The 24,353-nt window shown below is 40.2% G+C and overlaps 6 protein-coding genes across 7 annotated transcripts in view; 2 read left to right on the top strand and 4 right to left on the bottom strand.

Annotated features, from left to right (window-relative positions):
• Nucleotides 1-24,353, bottom strand: part of LOC134793667 (cuticle protein 8-like) — a 38,233-nt gene that overhangs the window by 3,220 nt on the left and 10,660 nt on the right. The gene's annotated exons all lie outside the window — the stretch shown is intronic.
• On the bottom strand, nucleotides 2,568-3,615 carry LOC134793674 (cuticle protein 8-like). Its single transcript, XM_063765324.1, has 3 exons — nucleotides 3,439-3,615; nucleotides 3,016-3,348; nucleotides 2,568-2,934 (listed from the first exon to the last, which is right to left on the bottom strand). Exons 1-3 carry the CDS (start codon nucleotides 3,448-3,450, stop codon nucleotides 2,671-2,673), a joined length of 609 nt encoding a protein of 202 aa, XP_063621394.1. The 5' UTR covers nucleotides 3,451-3,615; the 3' UTR covers nucleotides 2,568-2,670.
• LOC134793893 (cuticle protein 8-like) lies at nucleotides 4,704-5,531 on the top strand. The gene is made up of 3 exons (XM_063765607.1): nucleotides 4,704-4,715; nucleotides 4,800-5,105; nucleotides 5,187-5,531. The coding sequence occupies exons 1-3, from the start codon at nucleotides 4,704-4,706 to the stop codon at nucleotides 5,448-5,450; spliced, it is 582 nt and encodes a 193-aa protein (XP_063621677.1). The 3' UTR covers nucleotides 5,451-5,531.
• Nucleotides 10,083-19,589, bottom strand: LOC134793675 (cuticle protein 8-like). 2 transcript variants are annotated; one of them, XM_063765327.1, is made up of 4 exons: nucleotides 19,483-19,589; nucleotides 19,062-19,370; nucleotides 10,555-10,773; nucleotides 10,083-10,470 (listed from the first exon to the last, which is right to left on the bottom strand). In XM_063765327.1, the coding sequence occupies exons 1-4, from the start codon at nucleotides 19,492-19,494 to the stop codon at nucleotides 10,186-10,188; spliced, it is 825 nt and encodes a 274-aa protein (XP_063621397.1). In that variant the 5' UTR covers nucleotides 19,495-19,589; the 3' UTR covers nucleotides 10,083-10,185. The 2 variants fall into 2 exon arrangements, with proteins under 2 accessions (XP_063621397.1, XP_063621396.1); XM_063765326.1 differs by lacking the exons at nucleotides 10,083-10,470; nucleotides 10,555-10,773 and adding an exon at nucleotides 16,107-16,453 and having other exon boundaries at nucleotides 19,483-19,587.
• LOC134793676 (cuticle protein 8-like) lies at nucleotides 11,847-12,909 on the top strand. The gene is made up of 3 exons (XM_063765328.1): nucleotides 11,847-11,859; nucleotides 12,143-12,451; nucleotides 12,562-12,909. Exons 1-3 carry the CDS (start codon nucleotides 11,848-11,850, stop codon nucleotides 12,829-12,831), a joined length of 591 nt encoding a protein of 196 aa, XP_063621398.1. The 5' UTR covers nucleotide 11,847; the 3' UTR covers nucleotides 12,832-12,909.
• LOC134793706 (uncharacterized) lies at nucleotides 19,993-20,877 on the bottom strand. The gene has a single exon (XM_063765356.1). It carries the CDS (start codon nucleotides 20,768-20,770, stop codon nucleotides 20,006-20,008), a length of 765 nt encoding a protein of 254 aa, XP_063621426.1. The 5' UTR covers nucleotides 20,771-20,877; the 3' UTR covers nucleotides 19,993-20,005.

Below are 24,353 nucleotides of genomic sequence, written 5' to 3'. Positions count from 1 at the left end.
GTTTAATAACAATGTTTTGTCAAACATATTACTTTACAAATGATTTTTTATCCAATGTAATGTTTACGAGTAGTCAAAATTATTTTGTGGTAATAAATTTAATGTGTAGCAACATTATCCACAGCTCGGACTATCTTTCATCAAATGTATCTGCTCAATGGTCATCATACTCATTTGGCATTTGCCTGAAAAGCATATTAGGTTAGGCTTGAACTGCGAACTTCACAAAATCGAACCATTGTCATAATGTGGTTGAGGGTGGGTTAGACCTGTGACCTTTACAAAAATGTAGTGATGCCAAAAAAGTGGCTAAGGTTAGGTTAGAACTGCGATATTCACAAAGATGAACTGTTGCCAGAAAAGCAGGTTAGGCTAGAACTACGATCTCCACAAAAACGAACGGTTGCCAGAAAAGCAGGTACGGTTTGGTAAGATTATGGTATGTTCACCAATTACTCCGACACCCGGTGGTCCGATATGAATAATCTTTGTTTTGTTCAAAAGGAATTACTTCTAAGGTGATCCCATATTAATCTGGTGGTGTTCTGATGATGGAATCCATGAGGAATTGAGGGAACTCTTCATTTTTTAAAGGCACACGTTTTGTATGGTTGAGCATTTTCTCTCGAAAACCACGAATTTGATGAAGTGAACCTGATGATAATGATTGTTTTAATGATAATGTTTATTTAAATACAAGGTCGAGTGATTGGGGGGTTGAGTTGAGGGATTTGGTCAGTGGCGGGACGGAGGTACAAAATGGGTGGGCAATGTTACCTAGTCGTTTTTGCACATTTCCATACAAGTCGCATTAGGTATGCGACTTGTATGTACGTACAGCATTTACAGAAGTGTTAGGGTTGTCACTTTTGATTAAACCCGCTTATATTTATCCACATAACCTTCTTTTACTTGCGAAGTTGGGTAATTTAGTCGTAAGTGACAACCCTAAGCCGTTTTTTGTGGTAGGCAATGTTGGCTTTCGTACTAGGTCTGTAAATTCTTCTGTGTCTTTTGTCAAAACTTCTGGGTCTTTTGGCCTTTTTAGTTTAAACCTCAAGAAATAATCTATGTTTCATGTTTTATAACTGAAACCCGGAAATATTTGTCAGAGTTCTCAATTTTTTTATTTATACTTGCATTCATTTTTAGGGTTCCGTATCCAAAGGGTAAAACGGGACCCTATTACTAAGACTTCGCTGTCCGTCCGTCCGTCCGTCCGTCCGTCTGTCACCAGGCTGTATCTCACGAACCGTGATAGCTAGACAGTTGAAATTTTCATAGATGATGTATTTCTGTTGCCGCTATAACAACAAATACTAAAAACAGAATAAAATAAAGATTTAAATGGGGCTCCCATACAACAAACGTGATTTTGACCAAAGTTAAGCAACGTCGGGAGTGGTCAGTATTTGGATGGGTGACCGTTTTTTTTTTTGCTTTTTTTTGTTTTTTTTTTTGCATTATGGTACGGAACCCTTCGTGCGCGAGTCCGACTCGCACTTGCCCGGTTTTTCAACAAGTTTTTGCCTACAGAAATATACCCTATTTGACAACTCGCTGAAAATGTAATCGCTAGTTTTGTCACAAATATAACCTATTTGCTACTAAAAATAGTAGTGTTACTATAACTGGTATATAATTACAGTAGAGTCCGGTTAGTACGACTTCACATATAACAATCAACTGCTTATAGCGACGTAAGTATAGGCACTTGTTTGGTTTTAGTACAAGCTACAATGAAAACACAACCGTTTATTACGACTCCGCTTATAACGACCGATCGCTTTTAACGACGGAAATCGACTCAAAATCCGTCCGTCAAGTCCGGTTACAACCACGAGTGACGTAGTTTTTACAAATAAATTATTGGTAAAGAAGCTTACTCCGTCCCGCGCACCCAACTCCCCTCCCCTTTTTGCCTATACGGAGCAGGATGAAATAGTCATGTGACTTTTCGTAATCTTGCAAACTAAATAAAACAATTCCCATTATTCAATTGAGCTTAAACTTCACATACATAATTATGTAAGTTGGGTGACAATAATGCAATATTTTGGTACCTTCCAGTTGATCTGATGATGGACACAGAAGGTGGCCATAGGAACTATGTGATAAAACAACGTCAGTTTTGACTAGTTCCCCAAGAATTACGACTTTTTATTCTACGGGATTAGAGTAATTTGCGGATGACGAGTGAGTACGCGTACCTTGAAAAGTGGCTTCTTCTAAACACACAAGTCTCTCCATTTAAGACAAGGTGTCGTAATACTAACGTAAATAAATATTTTAAATGAAATGTTTTTTTTTTCTTTGATTGTCGCATAAGTATTAATAAATACAAAATTATGTAATTATTTTGATAAAAAAATATATTAAAATTGGCAGTTCGTTTTGTACGACGTCCGGTTAGTACGACGTAATATCAGCGGTCCCTTGGGCGTCGTTATAACCGGACTCTACTCTGCATAATAACGAATTTTCTTAAAAATATGTTTTTGGGTAAATATACATAGTTGGATTAATTTCACATTACCATACTTGTTTGGGAAAAAATAATATGCATATTTAATTTTTGACACTTTTTATGTATTGCATGAAATAAATAACTATTTAACATTTACCGCCAGTTTCTCTCTATGATCTTTGGTAACAATTTCCCTAAATATATTAGTGATGGTAGTAAGCGGGAGCGGCGTAGACAGGCGCAGCCTTGATGACGGCGGGCGCGTGGGTGGGGGCGGTGTTGTGCACCACCGCGTTGAAGCCGTTGTGGTCGTCAGCGGTGTACTCCACGGTGCGGATGGAGCCGTCAGCCTCGTGGAAAGAGTAAGAGCCCTTCACGAAATCTCCGTCGCGGGTCTCCTGCTGGGACTTGTTGTCGCCGGTGTGTCCGTCAGCCACGGAGTAAGTGTACTCGTATTTGGGGTTAGCCTGCAAACCAATGTTTGGTAAATATGAAGCGACTTACACAGGACACGTGAAATATTGAATAAAAAATTCGCCACAACTTACGATTTCTTCCTCATGATGGGCTACTACTTTAGCGATAGGGGCAGAATAGTGGACGGCAGCAGGAGCAGCGTGGTAGGCAACATGAGCGGGAGCGGCATGGTACGTGACGGGAGCGGGAGCGGCGTGGTAGGCGACATGAGCGGGAGCGGCATGGTAGGCGACATGAGCGGGAGCGGCGTGGTAGGCGACGGGGGCAGCCACCAGCTTGTGGGCCAGCTGGGGCTGGTCGTGGCGCACGATGCTCTGCGAGGAGACGGCGGCGGCCGAGGAGTAGTGCGGCTCAACCAGAAGACCGGCATGGGCTACTGCCGCGAAGGCGCACAATGCAACGATCTGAAAACGAGGTTATTATTTGAGTATACGTTATATTTATTTATTTCATTAATATACATTTATTAATGTATCGGCTATTGCTATACTCACTTTGTAAAACATGCTTGGTTTCGCTTCAACGTCTAAAGTCTGAATGATGTCTGTGTCGTATTGAAATCAGATTTTATACTTACTTGCTATCCACTGTGCAAGCATTCCCAAACAGGTTGTAATGCGACCTTGCCTCCGGCCAGAGGCGCGAGCTTAAGTATAGTTCATTCAAAAGTTCGACATGACATCCTCCTTACTAGTATAGTTTATGTACCTAACAATTGAATGGTGATCAGTGAAACGGTTAAAACACCAGCTAAGATCATGTCGAGCTATGCTAAGTTTATTGTTTATTGTTGTGTATTGCTATGTGTGTACCTAAATCACATGAAATAAATAATTTTGAAATTTTGAAATTTGAAATATGCTGAGTATTGGGTTCTGTAGTTGCAGGTCTGTCACATTAGGCAGATTCGACAGACTCAATAGAGCTACTTTGCGAAAACTCAATAATGTCTTTTCACGGCAGTCGTATGGTTAGAATTAGTAAACCTGTTTCATAATACGTACTTATTTGCCTTTATTTTAGTATATGGTAAAAATTGCCAAGTAGGTATGTACAAAAACACTTTTTCATTTCTTACCTATGCTCTGAAAGTGGTTTGTTGTTGTTCCAAAAGTGTGCAGAAAATGATACGTTTATGCTCTAGGTCTAGAACACTGTACTTTCTAAGTAGGTTTTTTTTTCTTTTTTTTACTATAAGGAATAAACTTTTTTGTTTTAAATGGGTTTGTTCTATAATTTCCATTCTGATAATTAAACCTCATTCCATAAATAACGTTATTTTTACCTATACTGTTAATTGAAAGTACCCTCAAGAAATACTTACTGAAGTTTATACTTAGCTCTTCTTCTTGCATAATTTCATTACTGAACCTACCTTTCACGCGTACGAATAGAATAGAATTAGCGACTTTCAAATATGTGTCCAATGCAAGTTACTTATAAATTTGAACCTACACGCATGGCACATTTGACCTGTACGGTTACCATCAGTTTGTCACTGACATAAACGCCGTCGAGAACGTAATTTACTTTCTATACATCTCGCTCGCACTCCCATATTAGTGCAAACGGGATGTATAGAAAGTAAATTACGTTCTCGACGGCGTTTATGTCAGTGACAAACTGATGGTAACCGTACTGAAGCAAGGTTACGTTACGCTATGTTCTGCTTGATACATTTTACAACAAGTATAAAATCAGAATTCAGCCTTAGGCAAGCATCATTTACTTATTAGTCCTAATAGTAAAACAATCAATTATGTTCTGCAAAGTAAGTTTAATCATAAACACATAAATAAATATTAAATTAAAGCCTTAAAATTGAAGTGATTAACGAAGACTGTCACTGTTCTAGATCGTCGCTTTGTGCGCCTTCGCGGCTGTAGCCCAGGCCGGTCTCCTGGTTGAGCCGCACTACTCCTCGGCTGCCGCCGTCTCCTCGCAGAGCATCGTGCACCACGACCAGCCCCAGCTGGCCCACAAGCTGGTGGCTGCCCCCGTCGCCTACCACGCCGCTCCCGCTCATGTCGCCTACCACGCCGCTCCCGCTCCCGTCACGTACCACGCCTCTCCCGCTCATGTTGCCTACCACGCTGCTCCTGCTGCCGTCCACTATTCTGCCCCTATCGCTAAAGTAGTAGCCCATCATGAGGAAGAAATCGTAAGTTGTGGTGAATTTTTTATTCAATATTTCACGTGTCCTGTGTAAGTCGCATTATATTTACCAAACATTGGTTCGCAGGCTCATCCCAAATACGAGTACACTTACTCCGTGGCTGACGACCACACCGGCGACAACAAGTCCCAGCAGGAGACCCGCGACGGAGATGTCGTGAAGGGCTCTTACTCTTTCCATGAGGCTGACGGTTCCATCCGCACCGTGGAGTACACCGCTGATGACCACAACGGCTTCAGCGCGGTGGTGCACAACACCGCCCCCACGCACGCCCCCGTCGTGGTCAAGGCTGCTCCCGTCTATGCCGCTCCCGCCTACTACCACCACTAAGTTACACGTTGAAATTTATACCAAAGAGGAATACTGGCAGCAGTTAGTTGTTGACTATTGATTTATTTATTTCATGCAATGTATTAATTGAAAGTGACAAAAAGTAAATATTATGCTGATTTTATTTCTTTCCCAATAATTTAGGTAATATCATGTTTTTTTTTGTAATCCATGATTAATGTAGCATAGTCTTCTCTAATTCTAATGAAATAATAAGTTAAATGTAGTTTAACATATTTGTATTATTGTTAAAAGTATAGAGTTTTAAAAACTAGGTAATATTTAATAACTCAACTACGTTGCTGTCTATGGCGTCTATTCTTACCTTATGATTTGTGTCAACTATACATATATCTTGTAAATGTATTAGGTAACAATATACAATCCCATCAGTTAATTGCACTATTTGTCACGTAACTTACACAAGTGGCCTACTACTTTGCTAACAAGATATGTAGATATCTATCGATATGTTGATCGGGATTTAGATACGTCTTACAACACGTTTTACATTATACTGTTTTGAAATAAGTAAGCCATTCAATCTGTCCTAAACTGAGCAAGAATGTATGAATCGAAACCCGAATGTCATCTAGGACAGGCGTGGCTCACTCCGCGATTTCGTCGCTTTGCTACAGGTACATAGCTAAGTACATCCGTTCCGCCCCAATTTTGGGGAAAGCCATAAGCCGCGCGTGGCGCTGTCGCCACCTAGTGGCCATATCTGTGCTGATCGTAACAGACGCGTTTTGTTAGAGAGTGAGTCTTCTGTACCTAGTACTAGTATTTATTCTGTGCCTAGGATGTTATCATACTTGCAGTTTATATGTTAGTTGCGAGCGATGCTGTTTCTGAACCCGATAATCGCCAGCTGTCTCCTTCACCGCGTTCAAAATGACCAGTCACAAAAAGCAAAGATTCAAAGTAGGATATTTTGGATTTCTTAATTGTGTAAATACTCACGACTTGGGAATTGAAAGAAGATATAGGTAAATTACCTTAGGTGGATCCATCATTAACTAGACATCCTTAATGTATGTAAATATTAACTTCACACGAAAAATTATACATGTGGATATACAGTTGTTTTCTCAGTTGAAAAGCTATTGACGACTATGGATTGATTTTCTGTACGCAACGATTTCCGGATTTAACTTCGCTCTCCTGTGCCACACCGTGCACCGATCGGTCATGTAATTCACAACTAATAGACAAACAGACGTAACATCCTCTAAACAGGGCGTCTTACTACACATCCTTTCTTGCATCTAAATTTCTAAACCGCACACTCCTTTAATACAACTGTGTAACTTATTACAAGGTCGAGTAATGAAAAACGATTTTAAAATAGAATTTCGTAGCTCTAAAATTTAATAATCATTATCGAACGAGTGAGCGAAGCGAAGCGAAATTCTTACATTGAACTTGGAACACGCGGCTGGCTAGGGGCACGTCCCGGCAATTCGATGTTTTAAGCTGAACTACCAGAGGATAGTTTGATGGATAATAACTTAAGTAAAGATCGTCGATTCGAGTTCTATTCTAATTTAAATAAAATTGGGTAAACGTGTAGTTAACGGCATTATATTTTAGTCATTAAATTCTGGCTCAGAAGTCCAAACTCGGGGTTTGCCAGAGAGCTATGGAGCGCAGCATATTAGGTGTAATATTAAGGGATCGAGTCCGAAACACCACGCTGCGCTCTAAGACTAGAATAATGGACGTAGCTCGGAAATCGACCAAGTTAAAATGGTACTGGGCTATGTCGATGACTTTAGTTCGTCTACGGATCTCCTCATTTCTGATTAGATCACGTAGAGAAACTCCGAGCACAGCCCTCTCCATAGCTCGTTGAGCGACTTTGAGTTTTGAGATGAGGCCGATAGTGAAAGACCACGTTTCGGAGCCGTAAGTCATCACTGGTAACACACATTGATTAAAGACTTTCGTCTTGAGGCACTGAGGTATTTCGGACGAAAAGACATTACGTAGTTTCTCGAACGCTGCCCAACCGAGTTGGATTCGGCGGTTGACCTCTTTCTCGAAGTTGGACCTACCTAATTGGACTACTTGTCCTAGGTAGATGTACGAGTCAACAGCTTCGAGTACCGAGTTCCCAACAGAGACTGGGATGGGCACAACATTGGCATTTGACTTAAGTTTCGTCTTGTCGATGTTCATTTTCAAGCCCACCCGTTGTGAAACTCGGGTACTTTTAATCTCTATGGTGATTTAATTCTATCAGTTGAGGGCTCCACAGACCTTGCAATCGCACGCGATTTTCCATCCATCCATTGCCGACTAAGTAGGTGCAACAAATACAATCGCTCTATATAGTTTTTGCAAACCGCGAGTTCGCCGTTCGGGGCGCACTACTAGTTATTATAAGTCCATGTAAGCTTAGACAGGGTCACTTTTTCGGACACAGGATCGTTCACGTGCTATAGAGGGATTAAGAGAATTTTTCAGTGACGTCGTTATGTGTCTCCCACATATCCCGCCAGGACGCCCATCCCGCGTATAAATAGTGCTCGGTCGTGTGCCACAAAATGTATCTTTGTGCCAATGTGAATTCATGTTTAATTTTTCGGAGCAAAGGAATTTTGTAATAACTATAAGTAGAAACTGTTTTGGCTTATGTTCTAAATAGCAGACAATCGTTTACAATAAATACCTATAAACTAACTTATATATTAAAACTACAAATAAATACATCAATTTGTCAAAAATAAAAAATCTAAAATAAACCACCCTGAATCGTACCTGGCTCAAAGGTCCCCATTATTCCCGCTGCGTTCCCCCGCTGAACTGCAATGGAAACCTGCTGAACCAGATACGACCCAGAGCGAGGATCGCAGCCCCTCTCGCGCAAACGACGCCCCAATTCCCTAAAGAAAGCGCGAGCCTCTGATCCCCAAGGCCCTGCCGTCTCGATAGCCACCGGCACAAAGTCGTACGAGGATTCTAGCGCGGCATACTTCGCGTGCTTAACCCTTGCCGCGGACTCCGCCGCTGAGCCAGCACAGTTTGTGGTCTGCCTCAAATGAGATGCAGCATAAGTGCTAACACAAGTTGCATCCCACAAAAGGCAGCGCCCCCTCCGCCACGGAATCAAGGTAAGTCCATCTGGCCTCTTACCGTCTGTGCGGCTCAACCCCCGCGGCTCCAAAACACACGGCACGTTAGCCGACACTAAAGCCCGCCGCACGATCTCATTAATTGAGTGGTGCCTCGGGAATCGCCCAGCACACCTCTTGCAACTCAGACCGTGGTGCCCATCTTCTCCCACCAAGACTCCACAACGGCAACGATGGGCCTCACACACCCTTGCCCCCAACCTGAGAGCCGCTGAAATTCTCAAAGAATCGTTGTCTAAGAGCGTCCCAAGCTGCGGCGAAGGCAAGGCATATAACCACGCGCCAGACTCTGGTCGCTCAAGGGCTTTAAGGCGAGCCACGTCAGCACCCGACCCAACACCCAACAGCGAGTCGTAGACATGCTTGCTCCACAAGTCATCCCACTGCTTCTGAACAGCTGGATTGTCAGGCCGCTTGTCACCATAGCATCCGACCATTTCGCTAGAGCATCAGAAACTAACGGGACCGGAAAATTGCCACCATATAAAGGGAAAATGCGAGTGGCAAGATCCGCAGCCCCGTGAGCCGACGCAAGAAACGCGACTAGCCCTAACCCCTCAACCGCGCGCATCCCTAAACCACCATACCGTATGGGGAGAGCAGCCTGAACCCACTGTGTGTTGCTAAGCTCCACATTCAAAACCATCTCCAAAGTCACCCTGAGCTCACGGTCGATATCCCTTGCTTCGTCAACGAATTGCCACGTCGGGGATGTTCTGAGGATGTAAGTCATCCGAGGCGTGGCAAAGCAATTCCGCAATAGAGTAATTCAATAGAGTAATCAATGTTTAATTCATATTGTTGCTATTTTTATGTAAGAAAGGAGGTGAGGTTAGGTGGGGCAAGAGAAGCTATGGGACAAGAGAAATATTTGCATGGAAAATAAACAGTTAGATATGCTTAAATATATGTATTTAACAACCTAAATTAAATCATAACACTAAAAATAAAACGAATGCAAAGATATATTATATTGCTTGTGGCGAGCTATTGGGGATTAGCGACCTCACGTACCCGAGTGCTCCTGGGCAGTTCTGTTACCCGCAAGGAGGGTGGGTGGCACAGGATTCTCTGCCTTTGGCTTGCCCTAGCCGGTCGGCCAGAGTGGAGTCGTTAGAACTATAAGCTCCAGGGGTGGAAATATGCATAAGACGCGAGTTGGCACAGTGGCTGTTAACAGCCACTGGGTAGAAAGCGGCACACACCTCTCGAAACCCCTGAGCCGCTCGCACCGTTGTTGCCCTTGAGCCATCCTAGATGTCGCTTTTTGTGGGGGCCCATCTTGTGAAGGCGAGTTACCGTCTGCCGGATATAAATATGCATACCGTTTTATTAGGCAGGCGTCCGGTTTTTTATATAAAATGAAGCTTCGGAAGCTCCAGCCCTGCCACGGCCCGGTCTAACGTGCCTCATCCTTTAAGCTGTCCTTAAGATTCAACAGCAATTTTGAATTTTACGGAATATAGTAGGAAAAGGAAAAAAAATAATATGCATATTTAATTTTTGACACTTTTCATGTATTGCATGAAATAAATAAATATTCAACAAACACTCCTGCTTCAACTCTGTCTTCTTTGGTATCAATTTTACTGTGTAGCTTAGTAGTGGTAGTAAGTGGGAGCGGCGTAGACGGGCACAGTCTTGACGATGACTGGAGCGGCCTTGAGGACGGCAGGCGCGTTCGTGGGGGCGTTGTTATGCACCACCGCGTTGAAGCCGTTGTGGTCATCAGCGGTGTACTCCACGGTGCGGATGGAGCCGTCAGCCTCGTGGAAAGAGTAAGAGCCCTTCACGACATCTCCGTCGCGGGTCTCCTGCTGGGACTTGTTGTCGCCGGTGTGTCCATCAGCCACCGAGTAAGTGTACTCGTATTTGGGGTGAGCCTGGAAAGTCAATTTTTTGTAAAATATATGGTTTTTAGGTTTTTGATGTTGAAAAGGAAGGAACATTATTTTTTATTAACTTACAATTTCTTCCTCGTGGTGGGCAACAACTTTAGCTACGGGGGCGGCGTAGTGAACGGCGGCAGGCGCAGCATGGTAGGCGATGGGGGCGGGAGCAGCGTGGTAGGTCACGGGAGCGGGAGCGGCGTGGTAGGCGACGTGGGCGGGAGCGGCGTGGTAGGCGACGGGGGCAGACACCAGCTTGTGGGTCACGGCCTGGGGCTGGTCGTGGCGCACAATGCTCTGCGAGGAGACGGCGGCGGCCGAAGAGTAGTGCGGCTCAACCAGGAGACCGGCCTGGGCTACAGCCGCAAAGGCGCATAGGGCTACGATCTGTGTATGAAAAATAAGATCAGTAAGTTCAAATTTTGGCATAGGTACCTGACCTGCTCAAGATTAACTTGAGTACTTTATATTATGTACTTACTTTGGAGAACATATTGATTTTGATACGTTCAAATTGTAAATGATAAACTGCAAGCAATGAATACTTGTTTTATACTTACAACAGTTGTAGGTGTCTTGGTATACTAGAGTGGAGTAAGTAGTAAGTAGTAATACAAGTTTTTGGCACAGCCGACCTTGCCGCGGGCGACATCTCTCATACGGTGTTACTGCTCTAGATACAAATCATGTTTTTATGAAGAGCGGTTAGTGATTTAACACTTTTAGGTACCTACTAAAAAAACTTTTAACTTAAAAAAGCTTTTAACTATAAGGCAATTGATAAATTACCAGTATACTCGGAGGAGTGACATGGCCAAAGTTGGGATTCTATGGGAATACTCATTAGAGTTAAACATTAGTTTATATATACAGTCTAGTAATATATACTCGTACAAATCGCAAACTCGACACAATCAAAATATTGTTACTTACTTTTGTTTTGTGTTAATATGCTTTTCGGTACACACTTGGACCTATTACAGATATTTTTTTAGTAGGATTTATATTAAACTATCTTTTCTAGGTCGTAAAATAAGCATCTAAACAATATACTAATTATTACCAAATCACTATTTGTTTATAGTAAATTAATACATGTGTCACACGCGCCGTAAGTACCTACATTTGTAGATTTAAGTATAAATTTTCTTTCCTTGATTTCGCTGATATTGCAGCAACTTGTTAAAGTAATTCTCTAATTCATATAATTAAAATTCATTAATTAGCTCCTGCGGCACTTTGACACGAGGCAAGGTCAAACAGTGAGTAGTATACCAGTTCAAAACTAGTTTCTATTAATAAGTATAAAACGCTTTAGCACAATAATCAAGATATCATTCAAACTTCATACACTACAGAGAAAGTAGCAAAATGTTCTCCAAAGTAAGCGGACATTATAATGTAAAATATCAGCATGTCATTAGTAAATAAAAATAATAATGGAGCGTGTTTCAATTTCAAAATATCGTTCTTATTTGATATTAAGTACGAATGACACCTCACTCGGACTCACATACATTCGTACAATGAGGACAAAAATTAATTAATTAATTATTATTTTATTAATTAAGTAATTCATGTTAATACGCCTCCATGGTTTTTATTTTATTTTAGTCAATTCAGGTCAAAAAAAGAATTTATTTTAAAATTGTTTTTTTTTTCGCAGATCGTGGCTCTTTGCGCGTTCGTGGCGGTTTCCCAGGCGGGTCTCTTGCCTGAGCCCCACTACTCCCACGCCGAAGCCGTCTCATCCCAAAGCATCGTGCGTCACGATGAACAGCCCCATCACTCCGCCAAGTTGATTGCCGCTCCCGTCGCCAAGCTGGCTATCGCCGCCCCCGTTGCCTATCATGCCGCCCCCGCTCCCGTTGTCTACCACCACGCTGCTCCGGCTCCCGTTGCCTACCATGCTGCTCCCGCCGTCCACTACGCCGCCCCCATCGCTAAGGCTGTCGCTCACCACGAGGAAGAAATCGTAAGTTTCTAAGGCTAAGCATTTAGAATGAACCATGATCTTTATAAATGCAAATGTACTTTATTATAAAATTTCATCATGGCGTAAACTATTTTTTATTATTATTACAGGCATACCCCAAATACGAGTACACTTACTCCGTGGCTGACGACCACACCGGCGACAACAAGTCCCAGCAGGAGACCCGCGACGGAGATGTCGTGAAGGGCTCTTACTCTTTCCACGAGGCTGACGGCTCCATCCGCACCGTGGAGTACACCGCTGACGACCACAACGGCTTCAACGCGGTGGTGCACAACACCGCCCCCACGCACGCGCCGGCCGTCCTCAAGGCCGCTCCCGTCCTCTTTAAGGCTGCGCCCGTCTACTACCACCACTAAGCTGTTATTTTGGTATAGGAAATGTTATTTATTGTAAATATAGATTCTTGCGAATGATAAACAAAATAAGGTTGTTTTTTGTATCTATATATATAAAGGAGATGTGACATTGAACCATCGCACTGGGAGACTTTGGCACAAGGTCGGCCGAAGTGGAGGCATACAGTGAGCACAAAAGTGCCAGCCTTTGAAGAGCAGAGGCGAGTGGAACTCGACGCAAAGCGTGACGAGTTAAAGGCCCGACAACCTGCGGTCATCAACTACAATTTTGTCGGAGGGGTGTTGACCTCCGGTGAGTGCGGTCGTGCATTCACTGCAAAGATAGGCTACGTCAATCACCTAAGAGCTCACGATCGTCGCTCTCAATAACTAGTACAACCCCAGTCGCCGTGGCCGAAACCGGCCAGGACAGGATGATGATGATACAAAGCACCCCTAAAATGTTATTTAAATTGACATTTGTTAGTCTCTTGTTACAAAATATATAATAATGCATAGTTCCGAGTTCGGCCTAAGATTTAAAAAAATCGTCCAAGAGGTCCGCACCGGTCCGTCACAATAGGCCTCGAACGGGGCTGTTAGTAAGTATCATATAAATATGTATGTACATAACAAGCAAAAGAGAGTTCGCAGGGCTTTGGACGGTCTTTCTCTAAGATGGAAAGAGTTTTTGCGATAACTGTAAAACGGTTTAACTAATTGTCGAATATCAATATTATAATTTAATTTAATTAGTTTATATAGGTACCTATAACCTCTAAATTTGTTTCTTATATCGGGGTAGCCTATCACGAGGTTAACCGATGGTAAAACGAATCCTTATGACAGCAGCATTTTATAATAACTCGATTAAAGACCTCGATTCGGGTAAGCAGTTCTGGTCCCTGGTCGGGATGTATTTTAGTATCATTATACACGATAAAATCAGTTTCAATAATTGTATGTCCTCTTTGAATTAGGTAGTTCTTTGTACCTACTTATAGCAATATCTATTAAGCCTATAATATTTACATTGGAACATACAGACATATAAGATTTTAGCGATATTGTTCTACAACTGAACATGTCAATCAGGATGCGCAGGAGTTAATAAGACATTATCATTAAAAACAACTACTTATCACGCAAGGTGGAAATTGTGGCTACTGCCAGTAAAATAATATCTTTTTCACCACACCAGCTCGGAAAGGCTTACTTTGCACTTCAAAAACTGATAGCAAAGTTGCATTTTATTCACATGTGAGGCAAAGTAATGAAATGCAAATTTTGATTTGTTTTCTTATGTTTGTTGGTAGAATTGACTTTTAAATATTTAATTACACAAACGGGTCTACCGCGATATAATTTCATTGTTTTTACCTTTAATTCCGACGTTTCAGCTGAGTTGCACCAGCTGTGGTCACGGAAAGACTGACGTCCCAACAAACACCGTTAATATCTCCGTTGACATTTGTTGGGACGTCAGTCTTTCCGTGACCACAGCTGGTGCAACTCAGCTGAAACGTCGGAATTAAAGGTAAAAACAATTATATCGCGGTAGACCCGTTTGTGTAATTAAATATGTGTACAAAACGCGAGAGTTTAAAGTGACTTTTAAATGATGATTTTGGATGATAAATATTTAATAACATGTTTGGATTTGATTTGGTTTGATATTTTACATTTAATATTTGCTTCGGGTTGGTGTGGTGAAAAATTTTATGTTTCACTCGGGGGCAAATTTTGTTTAACCCTCGTGCTTTGAAACCCTCGCAATGCTCAAGATTCCATCTTTCGCTTGCTCGGGTATCAATATTAGCACGAGCGATTAAACAACAACTTTGTCCCCTTGTAAAACAAATAACTATTTCACCTAAGCAGCTCGAACAAGGGTACTTTGCTACTTAAAAACAGTTTGCACACTGAGTAAGACAAAATGACATTCAAGTGACCTTCATATTCATATCTCATTTCAACATGCGGGGCCTACAAGTTCGAAATACTTGAATTCTGTTCTCTCTGTCCCTTTTACGTCGTTAGCAAAAAGAAAGTGACAAAAAAAGTTCAAACGACATTCAACGGTATATTGCCGGTTTATAATAGACCCCTGAAAAACGTCAGAACGCATCGTTCCAAATCACGTACGAGTATGAATTCTTAAAAATTAATTAATGACAATAAACTTTAAAATTAGTTGAAAAACAGTATATTTTACGTATTTTATTATACAAATAAAATAATGAACCTAAAAGAAATGCGTAGATTATAACGCACAATAAATAATTTTACTTTTTTACAATATCTACTATGGTTGAAAAATTGTATTATCCGCAATTCGGACCGTATCTTGCAAAGTTTTTTTTACAAAAAAAGTTGTTGATTGAAGTGTCAATTGATGATCGATATTTCCATATTATTTTACTGGAATTTATTTAGTTTTGTTTTTGTGTTTAATTGCGGTATTTAAACTCAATTGTTAAAATATCTAAAGAAAACATGAGTGAATAAATGATGAATAAGGATTTACCTACAGTTTTCAGGTTCGGGTAGTGTAATAAATATGCTCTCACTTCTGAAGTGAAAAGTTGTATGTACAACACGAGATCAAAGTTATTTACATCTCGTGCGCTTTTGAGTCCCTTACTGCGCTCAAGATTCTAAATTAGATTTACGAGCGTAGCGAGTACATATAATCAGTGTGTTTTATTTGTTAATTGTGTAATTATGGATCATGTATCTGAAATAAATGAATTTATTATTTATTATCTTTATTTATTTTTCGTCTTAAGTTAGGTTTGTTATAATATGAATATAAAAGTAAAATATAAAAACACTTACAAAACAATAAAAAATACATATAAACACATTATAAAAAACCTAACCTAGGGTGCCTATTTATTATTATTATTATAGAATCTTTCGCTTGCACGTGCACGGGACTCAAAAAAAGCACTCGAATAAATATCAAACATTGATCTCTTGTACAAAAACTATTAATAAGCAATGAGCTGACTCAAATGGCACAAAACTTGATCAGTTCAAAGAAAGAAAATAAAAAAGAATAGCCTTCTAATCTTTTTTATTTTCTTTGAACTGACCAAGTTTTGTGCCATTTGAGTCAGCTCAGACAGACGTATTCTGTAAAAGCTATGTTGTTAGTGGCTTTTTTATACCATTTTATACCATTTTTTAATACCAAAGTTTATATGCTTGTTTTTTTTTCTGTATAATGATGAAAAATAAACTTTATTTATTTTAGGTAGTTTTAGAGGTAACTATTAAAAGGGATTTTGGTTAAAAATACTTTGTTCGTTTATCATTCACAAGTATCTATATTTACAATAAATAACATTTCCTATAACAAAATAACAGTTTAGTGGTGGTAGTAGATGGGCGCAGCCTTGACAAGGACGGGAGCGGCCTTGAGGACGGCCGGCGCGTGCGTGGGGGCGGTGTTGTGCACCACCGCGTTGAAGCCGTTGTGGTCGTCAGCGGTGTACTCCACGGTGCGGATGGAGCCGTCAGCCTCGTGGAAAGAGTAAGAGCCCTTCACGACATCTCCGTCGCGGGTCTCCTGCTGGGACTTGTTGTCGCCGGTGTGGTCGTCAGCCACGGAGTAAGTGTACTCGTATTTGGGGTACGCCTGTAAAAGTAAAATATATTAAATATCAATATTTAAGTTTTTAGTTACTTGCTATAATATCTAAATATATAAACGTGAAAGACCTGACTGACTGACTGACTGACTTAAATCAACGCACAGCCCAAACCGCTGGGACTAGAAAGTCCAAATTTGGCAACTAGATTCCTTATAAGGTCTAGGGGTCCACTAAGAAAGGATTTTTCAAAATTCATCCCCTAAAGGAGTGAAATGGGGGTCCAAAGTTTGTATGGGGAAACAAGATTAGTTAGACTATTTTATTCCAAATTTCACAGGAGTATTCCTAAAGATAAATGAGTAAACACGTGTTTCAGGTTTTTTGAAAATTGAACCCCTAAGAGGGGGAAAAGTCCCCAATAGGGTTGATATCTCAAAATATCAATATGGGTATCGTTTTCATAGTATTTTGAGACGCTAATAACAAAAATGGCATCAAAATTAAAATTAATGTAGCCGAAGTGAACAATCATCCCCCTGGTGGGGGTGCAATGGGGTTGAAATTTCAAAATATCAATATAGGTATCATTTCCATGGTTTTGTGGGACGCTAATTACAAAAATGGGATCAAAATTAAAATATAACGTAGCCGACGTGAACTATGGCCCCTGGTGGGGAATGCTAATTACGAAGATAGCATAGACGGTTGTAACATACACGCTGATTTACAGCCACACGTGATACAGACTTTTGAGAATGCAATCCCTTAAAGTAAATTTTTTTAGCTATTAGCTCAGGGAAAATTTCACTAATACCTACAATGGCTGTTGAATCGTTGGATATTGATGGGACCATGTTGGCTCACACCGTAGTACCTATAATTGGAGATGGAGCCTGTCAGGCCGCGTAGCCAAGATGCCAATCGCTTACTCTCCGTAGCGATCGAAACGCAACTGTCACTGTCGCGCTAATATGGAAGAGTGATAGAGAGACATAATGCTTTTCGTTGTCGAAGCGATAGCGATTGTAACCTTGGCTAGGCCGGCTGTTTCGCGCCATCTCCTATCTTCTGTATGATACGCAGGTGATGGCCAGGGAGGTGCGCGAGCAAATCGTTAGTCACGTGGTGGCTAACTGGGAGGAGTTTGTTATTATGTCTCATAACAGTAACGGTGATAATTACTCCAGCTCCGTTGAATACTGCCTTGAAATGTCGCGCCCGTTTACTTACGGTAGTCTTTGCGAGTTGGTAGCGGCAGGACAACTGTTTCCGTGGGTTTTCGAAGTTTACCGCAACAATGAGCTATATATGAGAGTTGGTACTGTGGGTAATCCGGTGGGCCAACTAAGATTTTCAAGTGATTTGTCTAGCGGTCATTTTGACGTATATATTCGCAGTGAATTACTCGTAAGACCCACAATATCAGAGCCCCCTTCTTCACTCCTCTCTGTGGTTGCCAAGAAGATTACCACGAGAAGGAATGAAGAGATTACCACCCCACCACCCCATTTAGAATCAGACTCATCATTGTCTCTTACCGCTACCAAAACAGTTACTAAAAAACGCCGTGCCAGGTTCACGAATACTACACGGAACAAACAACTAAAAGCTGCCGCAAATAAATATATGCAAAACAAATCATCAGATCACCAAGCTGCCGTAAGCAATTACCAAAAAATGAACCCTGATGTACACAGAGAAGCAGTAGCTAGGTATCAGCAAGCCCACCCCGAGGTAAACCGTGACACCTCTGCTAGGTATCAGCAAACCCACCCCGAGGTAAACCGTGACACCTCCGCTAGGTATCAGCAAATCACACACACTGATACACTTCATCCATGTAAAACTCCGCACCATTTTGCAATTCTCTCTCAAGTTGCCGTTTAATGTCGTCCGAAAAACTGTCCTTATATTTTTCCCAGAGACTTAACAGGTCAGTAAGTTGACAAAAAAACTAACATTATTATGAAAAGTTCACGCAGCTTGAAGGGAGAATCGCACAACGCAGCTTCCTCTAAAGTTGAGTCCCAAATGTTTATCGTCCTCTAGCAATCCAAGGGAGAACCACTAATGTAGTGTATAAGGAGGTGCTATAGGTACAAAAGGCTACAACTACATAAATAAAAAATATAAATTAAAAGATGTTAGGTACAAAACGTACATTAGATTATATTAAATAAGTCGAGCTCGATTAATCGATATAATTACAATTCAGTACGGTTACCATCAGTTTGTCACTGACATAAACGCCGTCGAGAACGTAATTTACTTTCTATATATCCCGTTTGCACTAATATGCGAGTGCGAGCGAGATGTATAGAAAGTAAATTACGTTCTCGACGGCGTTTATGTCCGTGACAAACTGATGGTAACCGTACTGGTGTCTTCAAGTCAAGAGTGAATACTGTGAATAAGCTTTTACTGAAATAGTGAGCTACACCGGCCTTGTCATCTACTACTTGAGACTAAGGTCAGTCACTGTTCAGTCCGTAAAAAAAAAAACTAAATTAAAAAAACTCTCCTGCGCGTGCGAAGCCGCGGGCAAAAGCTAGTCTACAATAAGGCAAAGTACATGCAATATAATTAAATACATGGACAATTGGACCTATCATGTTGATATTTTATTTTAGCACTTCAATGTACAAAACTTACGATTTCTTCCTCGTGGTGAGCGACGACTTTAGCAATGGGGGCGGCGTAGTGGACGGCGGGAGCAGCGTGGTAGGCGACGGGCGCAGGAGCGGCGTGGTGGTAGACAACGGGAGCGGGGGCGGCATGGTAGGCGACGGGGGCGGCGACAGCCAGCTTGGCGACGGGAGCGGCGATCAACTTGGCGGAGTGATAGGGCTGTTCATCGTGACGCACGATGCTTTGGGATGAGACGGCTTCGGCGTGGGAGTAGTGTGGCTCAGGCAAGAGACCAGCCTGGGAAACTGCCACGAACGCACAAAGGGCCACTAACTGTAATTGAAACAATAATATTAAATTCTTCGTAATTGACAAAGATAGAACTGTGTAAATTAATTTTTGCAACATATAAGTCACAGGAATCACAGATAAGTACTGTACTTACTTTGGAGAACATTTTGTTAGTTTTCTCTGTCGTGTATGAACAGTGAGTGATACATTTTAAATTGTTCTCGCCTATTTTATACTATACGAATAAAAGTAACTCGTTTGAATTGCTAGAATGGTTATTAGACATGTGTAAGTAGAAGTTGACCTTGCCCCAGGTCAGTTCATTCTGACTATCATACGACCGACTGATATTTTTTAAACATTGTTGTCATAAAAAATTACTTTTGCAAGCATAAAGAAGCTGTCTAATTGATTTGGTGAATATACTTAAGTTTAGTTAAAAACAAAACGGACTAGAAAATCTCGGGCTATGTTGAGTGTAGGTTTCCGTAACCGCAATTAAAAAGAGTACACTATTGAAACCCAACTGAAAGTTACTTATGTTCACTAACTACAAGGGTTGATAAATTTTAATAATTGTACAATAACTCAAGATATTGTTAATGATGCATTTATTTGGATATGCAAGTATACCTACTTAGATGTAAATACATAAAAGCCGTATTCATTTTTTTTTCTTAATGTTTCTTTTTACGAATTATTATAATCACAATACGGCGAGGTTTCTTTTTCGGACTCCTCCTCAGACGCGAGTGAGCTTCATACGCGTTGTTATCCATTATATCTTCTGTAACATCTAGACTTCTTCTATGACGTCTACCGCCAAGACTATCCCAGGGGTTACTTTTGACATGAGGATTCCAGTTTGGAATTATTACATCTCGATGTGTTGGTTTCTTTATTCCAGGGATTTGAATATCGCTCGCTGTCCTCGCTAATATAGGAATACGCGTAACGGGCCCTGGGATGCTAGGACGCGGGAATATAGACTTTGGTTGATGAGTATTCAGAAGTCCAGGAAGTTTTATATCCCTTGCATTGCGTCTGTTGTAACCCGGGTGTGTTGGACCATTGTCACTGCTGCCAGGAGATGTTTTGGGACTGCCTCCACCTCGCTTGGCGTCGGGTGAATCAACGCTGCGAGCGCTTCTTTGACTAATTTCTAGATATTGTTGCTGGTGGGTATCTGGCACAATTGTATCACTGGATTTCACATTATGTAAGGATGCAAGATTTGGAATAACTGTTTCTGACGGCGCTATATCATCTGCTGCTCTGGCATAGCGAAGTAGGTTCGGGCCTGACCGTGGTAGCTGGTATGTCGGGAGTATAATATGCACACGATGCGGTGGTCTGTATGTAGGTAGAATTATCCTTTGACTGGTTGATCCGACAACAAACACTATTAGGAGAGCTCCTAATACGACAGTTATTTTAAACATATTGAGCGCTTCTCAAATGCTTGGGATGAACTGAGTATTAAAATTGATTGCAAAGTTTTTATACGCTAGTGTAAGGAAACTCGGGTACTTTACCCAACAACAACTGACGATTTAGAAAAGGGGAAGACCTGTAACTTGTTTGCTTGTCTTATTAGTAATAAAGGAGATAATAGGTATTAACCCAGACTACCGAAATGCTTACTTCGTTATCTAAAGATGGTAACGAACTCGCTTGTTCTTTCAAGCTAAGTTCTTTCAAGTCATGCTCGGTCAATATTTGCTGATATCATTAAATTATTTTCATAAAACGGGACTTTATACTGAGTTAGCATAAAATTACATCATCTGGTCCGGAATCAAATGAAATGTTTTAAATACTACCTACGGTTAATTAAATTTAGGTATTTTTGCGGTTATTAAAATATTAAATCTATTTTTTATAGTATTCTTAACTTCTTTAATGTTGTAGACGTTAATACTTTATAACATTGAATACCTACATTAAATATTTACAATAAAGATTTAATAATTAGGCAATGGTTATTTAAAGTATTGCACTATTTTATTTACTTATACTAGGTTAGGACATTAATATTTAATGAAGTGACTCATGCGTCATGACAATTTATTGAAAAACATTATGTCTGGATCGGATCAGATTGATAGCGGTAGATTAATTACCTATTGGTACATACTTTAAACGGTTATAATTATCGTTAGTTATTTTTTTGGAATGACATAAGTATTTATATATATATAAACATAACATATGTATTCACATGACATACATTTACTATTAATTACTAATTACTGTTATCTAAAAATTGTCTGGAAGAGATCGCTTTTTGGAGATTAGACCGCCTCTTGTGGTCCTCTGCTTGAGTTGTTGTACCTATTCTCTTTATTATTTTCTTGTATTGAGGTCTGTCAGGTGTGCAATATATGTAGTACAGTCAGCAGCAGAAGTAGCTACGCGGGCCTAGTGCTCAAAATGATCTACACACGGACTCTAATGTCAAGAGAATAAGGTTCTGTGTAGATCATTCTGAACGTGTTATTCTGCTTAGCTACTACTGCTGCTGACTGTACCTACTTAATTGTATTGTGTGTACAGTCGCCATCAGATAGATCGGAGCGGCCAAGGTGTTCAGATATATCTGAGCATGACATGTATGGCATGTTTCCCCCAGAAGTGAATATTTTAGGTTTAATCAATGACTTAATACAATATTTGTGGTTTTAGTTAATTTTATTATAATAAAAAAAAATACTTTTCTGAATTTAAATAACTTAATCACAAATAACGTAAGCAAACATACTTAACAATAAATTAAATTTATTAATATTATTTATCTTATGTACAAAATTAATTACTTATGGCATACTGTACATTTGGTTTGAACCTTAAATGCTTATTAGTATTATTCAAGGGATAGTGTGTGTGTGCTTCGGGTCTTCCCAGCTTCTCCGACACGACATTAAACTTGCTATGATAAGCTATACGCGGAATCGGTTGGAATGGCGTATTTCTGCTTAGCTCGTGCTGCATTGAGATGAAGGGGATGCCCTGTCTGAAACAAAATAATTAAATCCTAATTAAACAAGTTAAAACGAGGCATAGTTTGTTTTTGTCCTATAAACGTATAGTAATATACCTATATAAAATTTAGTAAATGTCTTTTTTTTACAATTATAGTACATTGCAGGAGAGGACGGAAAACCGCTAAAAGATGGACGAGTCGTTTGAGGGCCGACACGTTAGTGGAGGCCCTCTAATAATACGAGTCCATCTTTAGCGTTTCCGGCCGAGGCATTACATAGTGCTTTTCACGACTACTGCGAGGAAATAAGAAAACATTTACATAACTATAAGTACTATCCCGCGATTTCTCTGGTAGCAAATTACTAGCCACTGCCTGTGCTGTCTCTTGAATTTCGGTAGGCGTCAGCGTAAGGATATTATTTTCTTCACTAACTCATTTTTATAGCGAGCGTTGATACGTGTTTCTTGTATTTTTTAATCAAACACAATTTACACTATCCCATTCAGTAAGTATTTTCAGATGCCGCCTTTTTTACTTTTTTTATCACTTTTAAGAGGCGTTTTTCTGTTATTTGCTTCAAACAGACTCTAAACTTAGAAACGTTTTTGTTAAAAAAAAACCACAAACAGCTTCAAAAGTAAAAAACGCCTTAAGCGTGAACTGAATGGATAATTGTTAAAAAAAATTAAATGAATGGTTTTGACATTTCTTTTTTTTTTAAACAAGAAATTGGTCCTATAAATAACCTAATTTTATTTTTGAAGGAAAAAGTTGCACCAAAAAAGACCTTTTATTGATTTTTATGTTTTAAATGATACTCATTGCTGTAGCGAACCGTCATCAATGACAGATGATGATAACAATGAAACATTGTAGAAGTGCTGGTTCAGGTGCTACAGCTATTGCCTACTTTCCAGCTTGGTTTTAGACCATCTATTGCCACATTTCCGAACAGTGGCGTGAAAAAAATATTGATTTATACCGGGTGTGGCCTGTAACACGCGCAAATAATTAAAACATAGATTGTACTCCTCAAACGATGACACTTTTGTTCGACAACTTTTAAAAATTATGAAGTATTTAGACTCCCTATTTTTCAAATTTACCCCACCCCAAAGGCGTGTTTACATAAAGAAAGGAATGGAAAGATTTGCGATGTTCTGGTAGGCTTCCGTAGCTCAATTGGTTAAGAGCAACACACGGATTGTGGAGGATGCGGGTTCAAGTCCTGCCGGAAGCGTAAATTTTTCCATTTTTTCCTTTAATATAAAATTTGGAATATCGCTCGCAGACGTATCTGCTTGTTAAAAAATTGATTCCCTATTTTTCATACAAAATAAATATTATCTTCAATGGACGCCATCGCCACGCCATATCATTGTGATTGACGTTGCTTGTCACGTCTTAAACATAACAAAATTCGCAATACATTGCGTCTTACAATAAACTTTTAACTGTTTTAAAAATCAAACCACAAGTTATTTTTAAAAGTCGCTGAACAAATGTTGGTCAGTATGAGGAGTACAGCCTACAGTTTAATTTTTTGCTCATATTACAGGCCACACCCGGTATAACAAATATAAAAAGTAATACTATAGAAATTTATAGACTAGGGTCGATAGGTACCCGGGTAAATGTGCCTAGCGCGCTGCTGGCGTTGCCTCTTTGTCTTATTCAAAAATATCTTTCTGATGTCTATAAAAGTCAAAATTTATGATACATAATTTAATAGAGCAAATATTTTGTTAGGATAATCGTGGACAGATTACGTGGATTTATGGGAATCTCGTCATACGCGTTCTATAGCCTTGTAAATCCCCGCGTACTTCCACAAGTACACATCAAATTCGAGTTTTGAACTCTTATAGACATAAAAGAAATTCAAAAGTCCAAATTCAAAAGTCCTACAAACATTTCCCTGGGTCATACACATTCATTCATTCATTGCACTTTTTAAATATCAGAACCAATTGAGCCAAATTAGAATTACCATTTCAAAATTTTTTTTAGATGTCTCCAGTAGATTTTCTAAATAAAAT

Source organism: Cydia splendana, chromosome 9 (genome assembly GCF_910591565.1).
Source record: "Cydia splendana chromosome 9, ilCydSple1.2, whole genome shotgun sequence".
In the NCBI taxonomy this organism is placed as follows: domain Eukaryota; kingdom Metazoa; phylum Arthropoda; class Insecta; order Lepidoptera; family Tortricidae; genus Cydia; species Cydia splendana.
The sequence above is the reverse complement of the archived record's forward strand: the minus strand, read 5'-3'. Positions and strand labels throughout refer to the sequence as shown.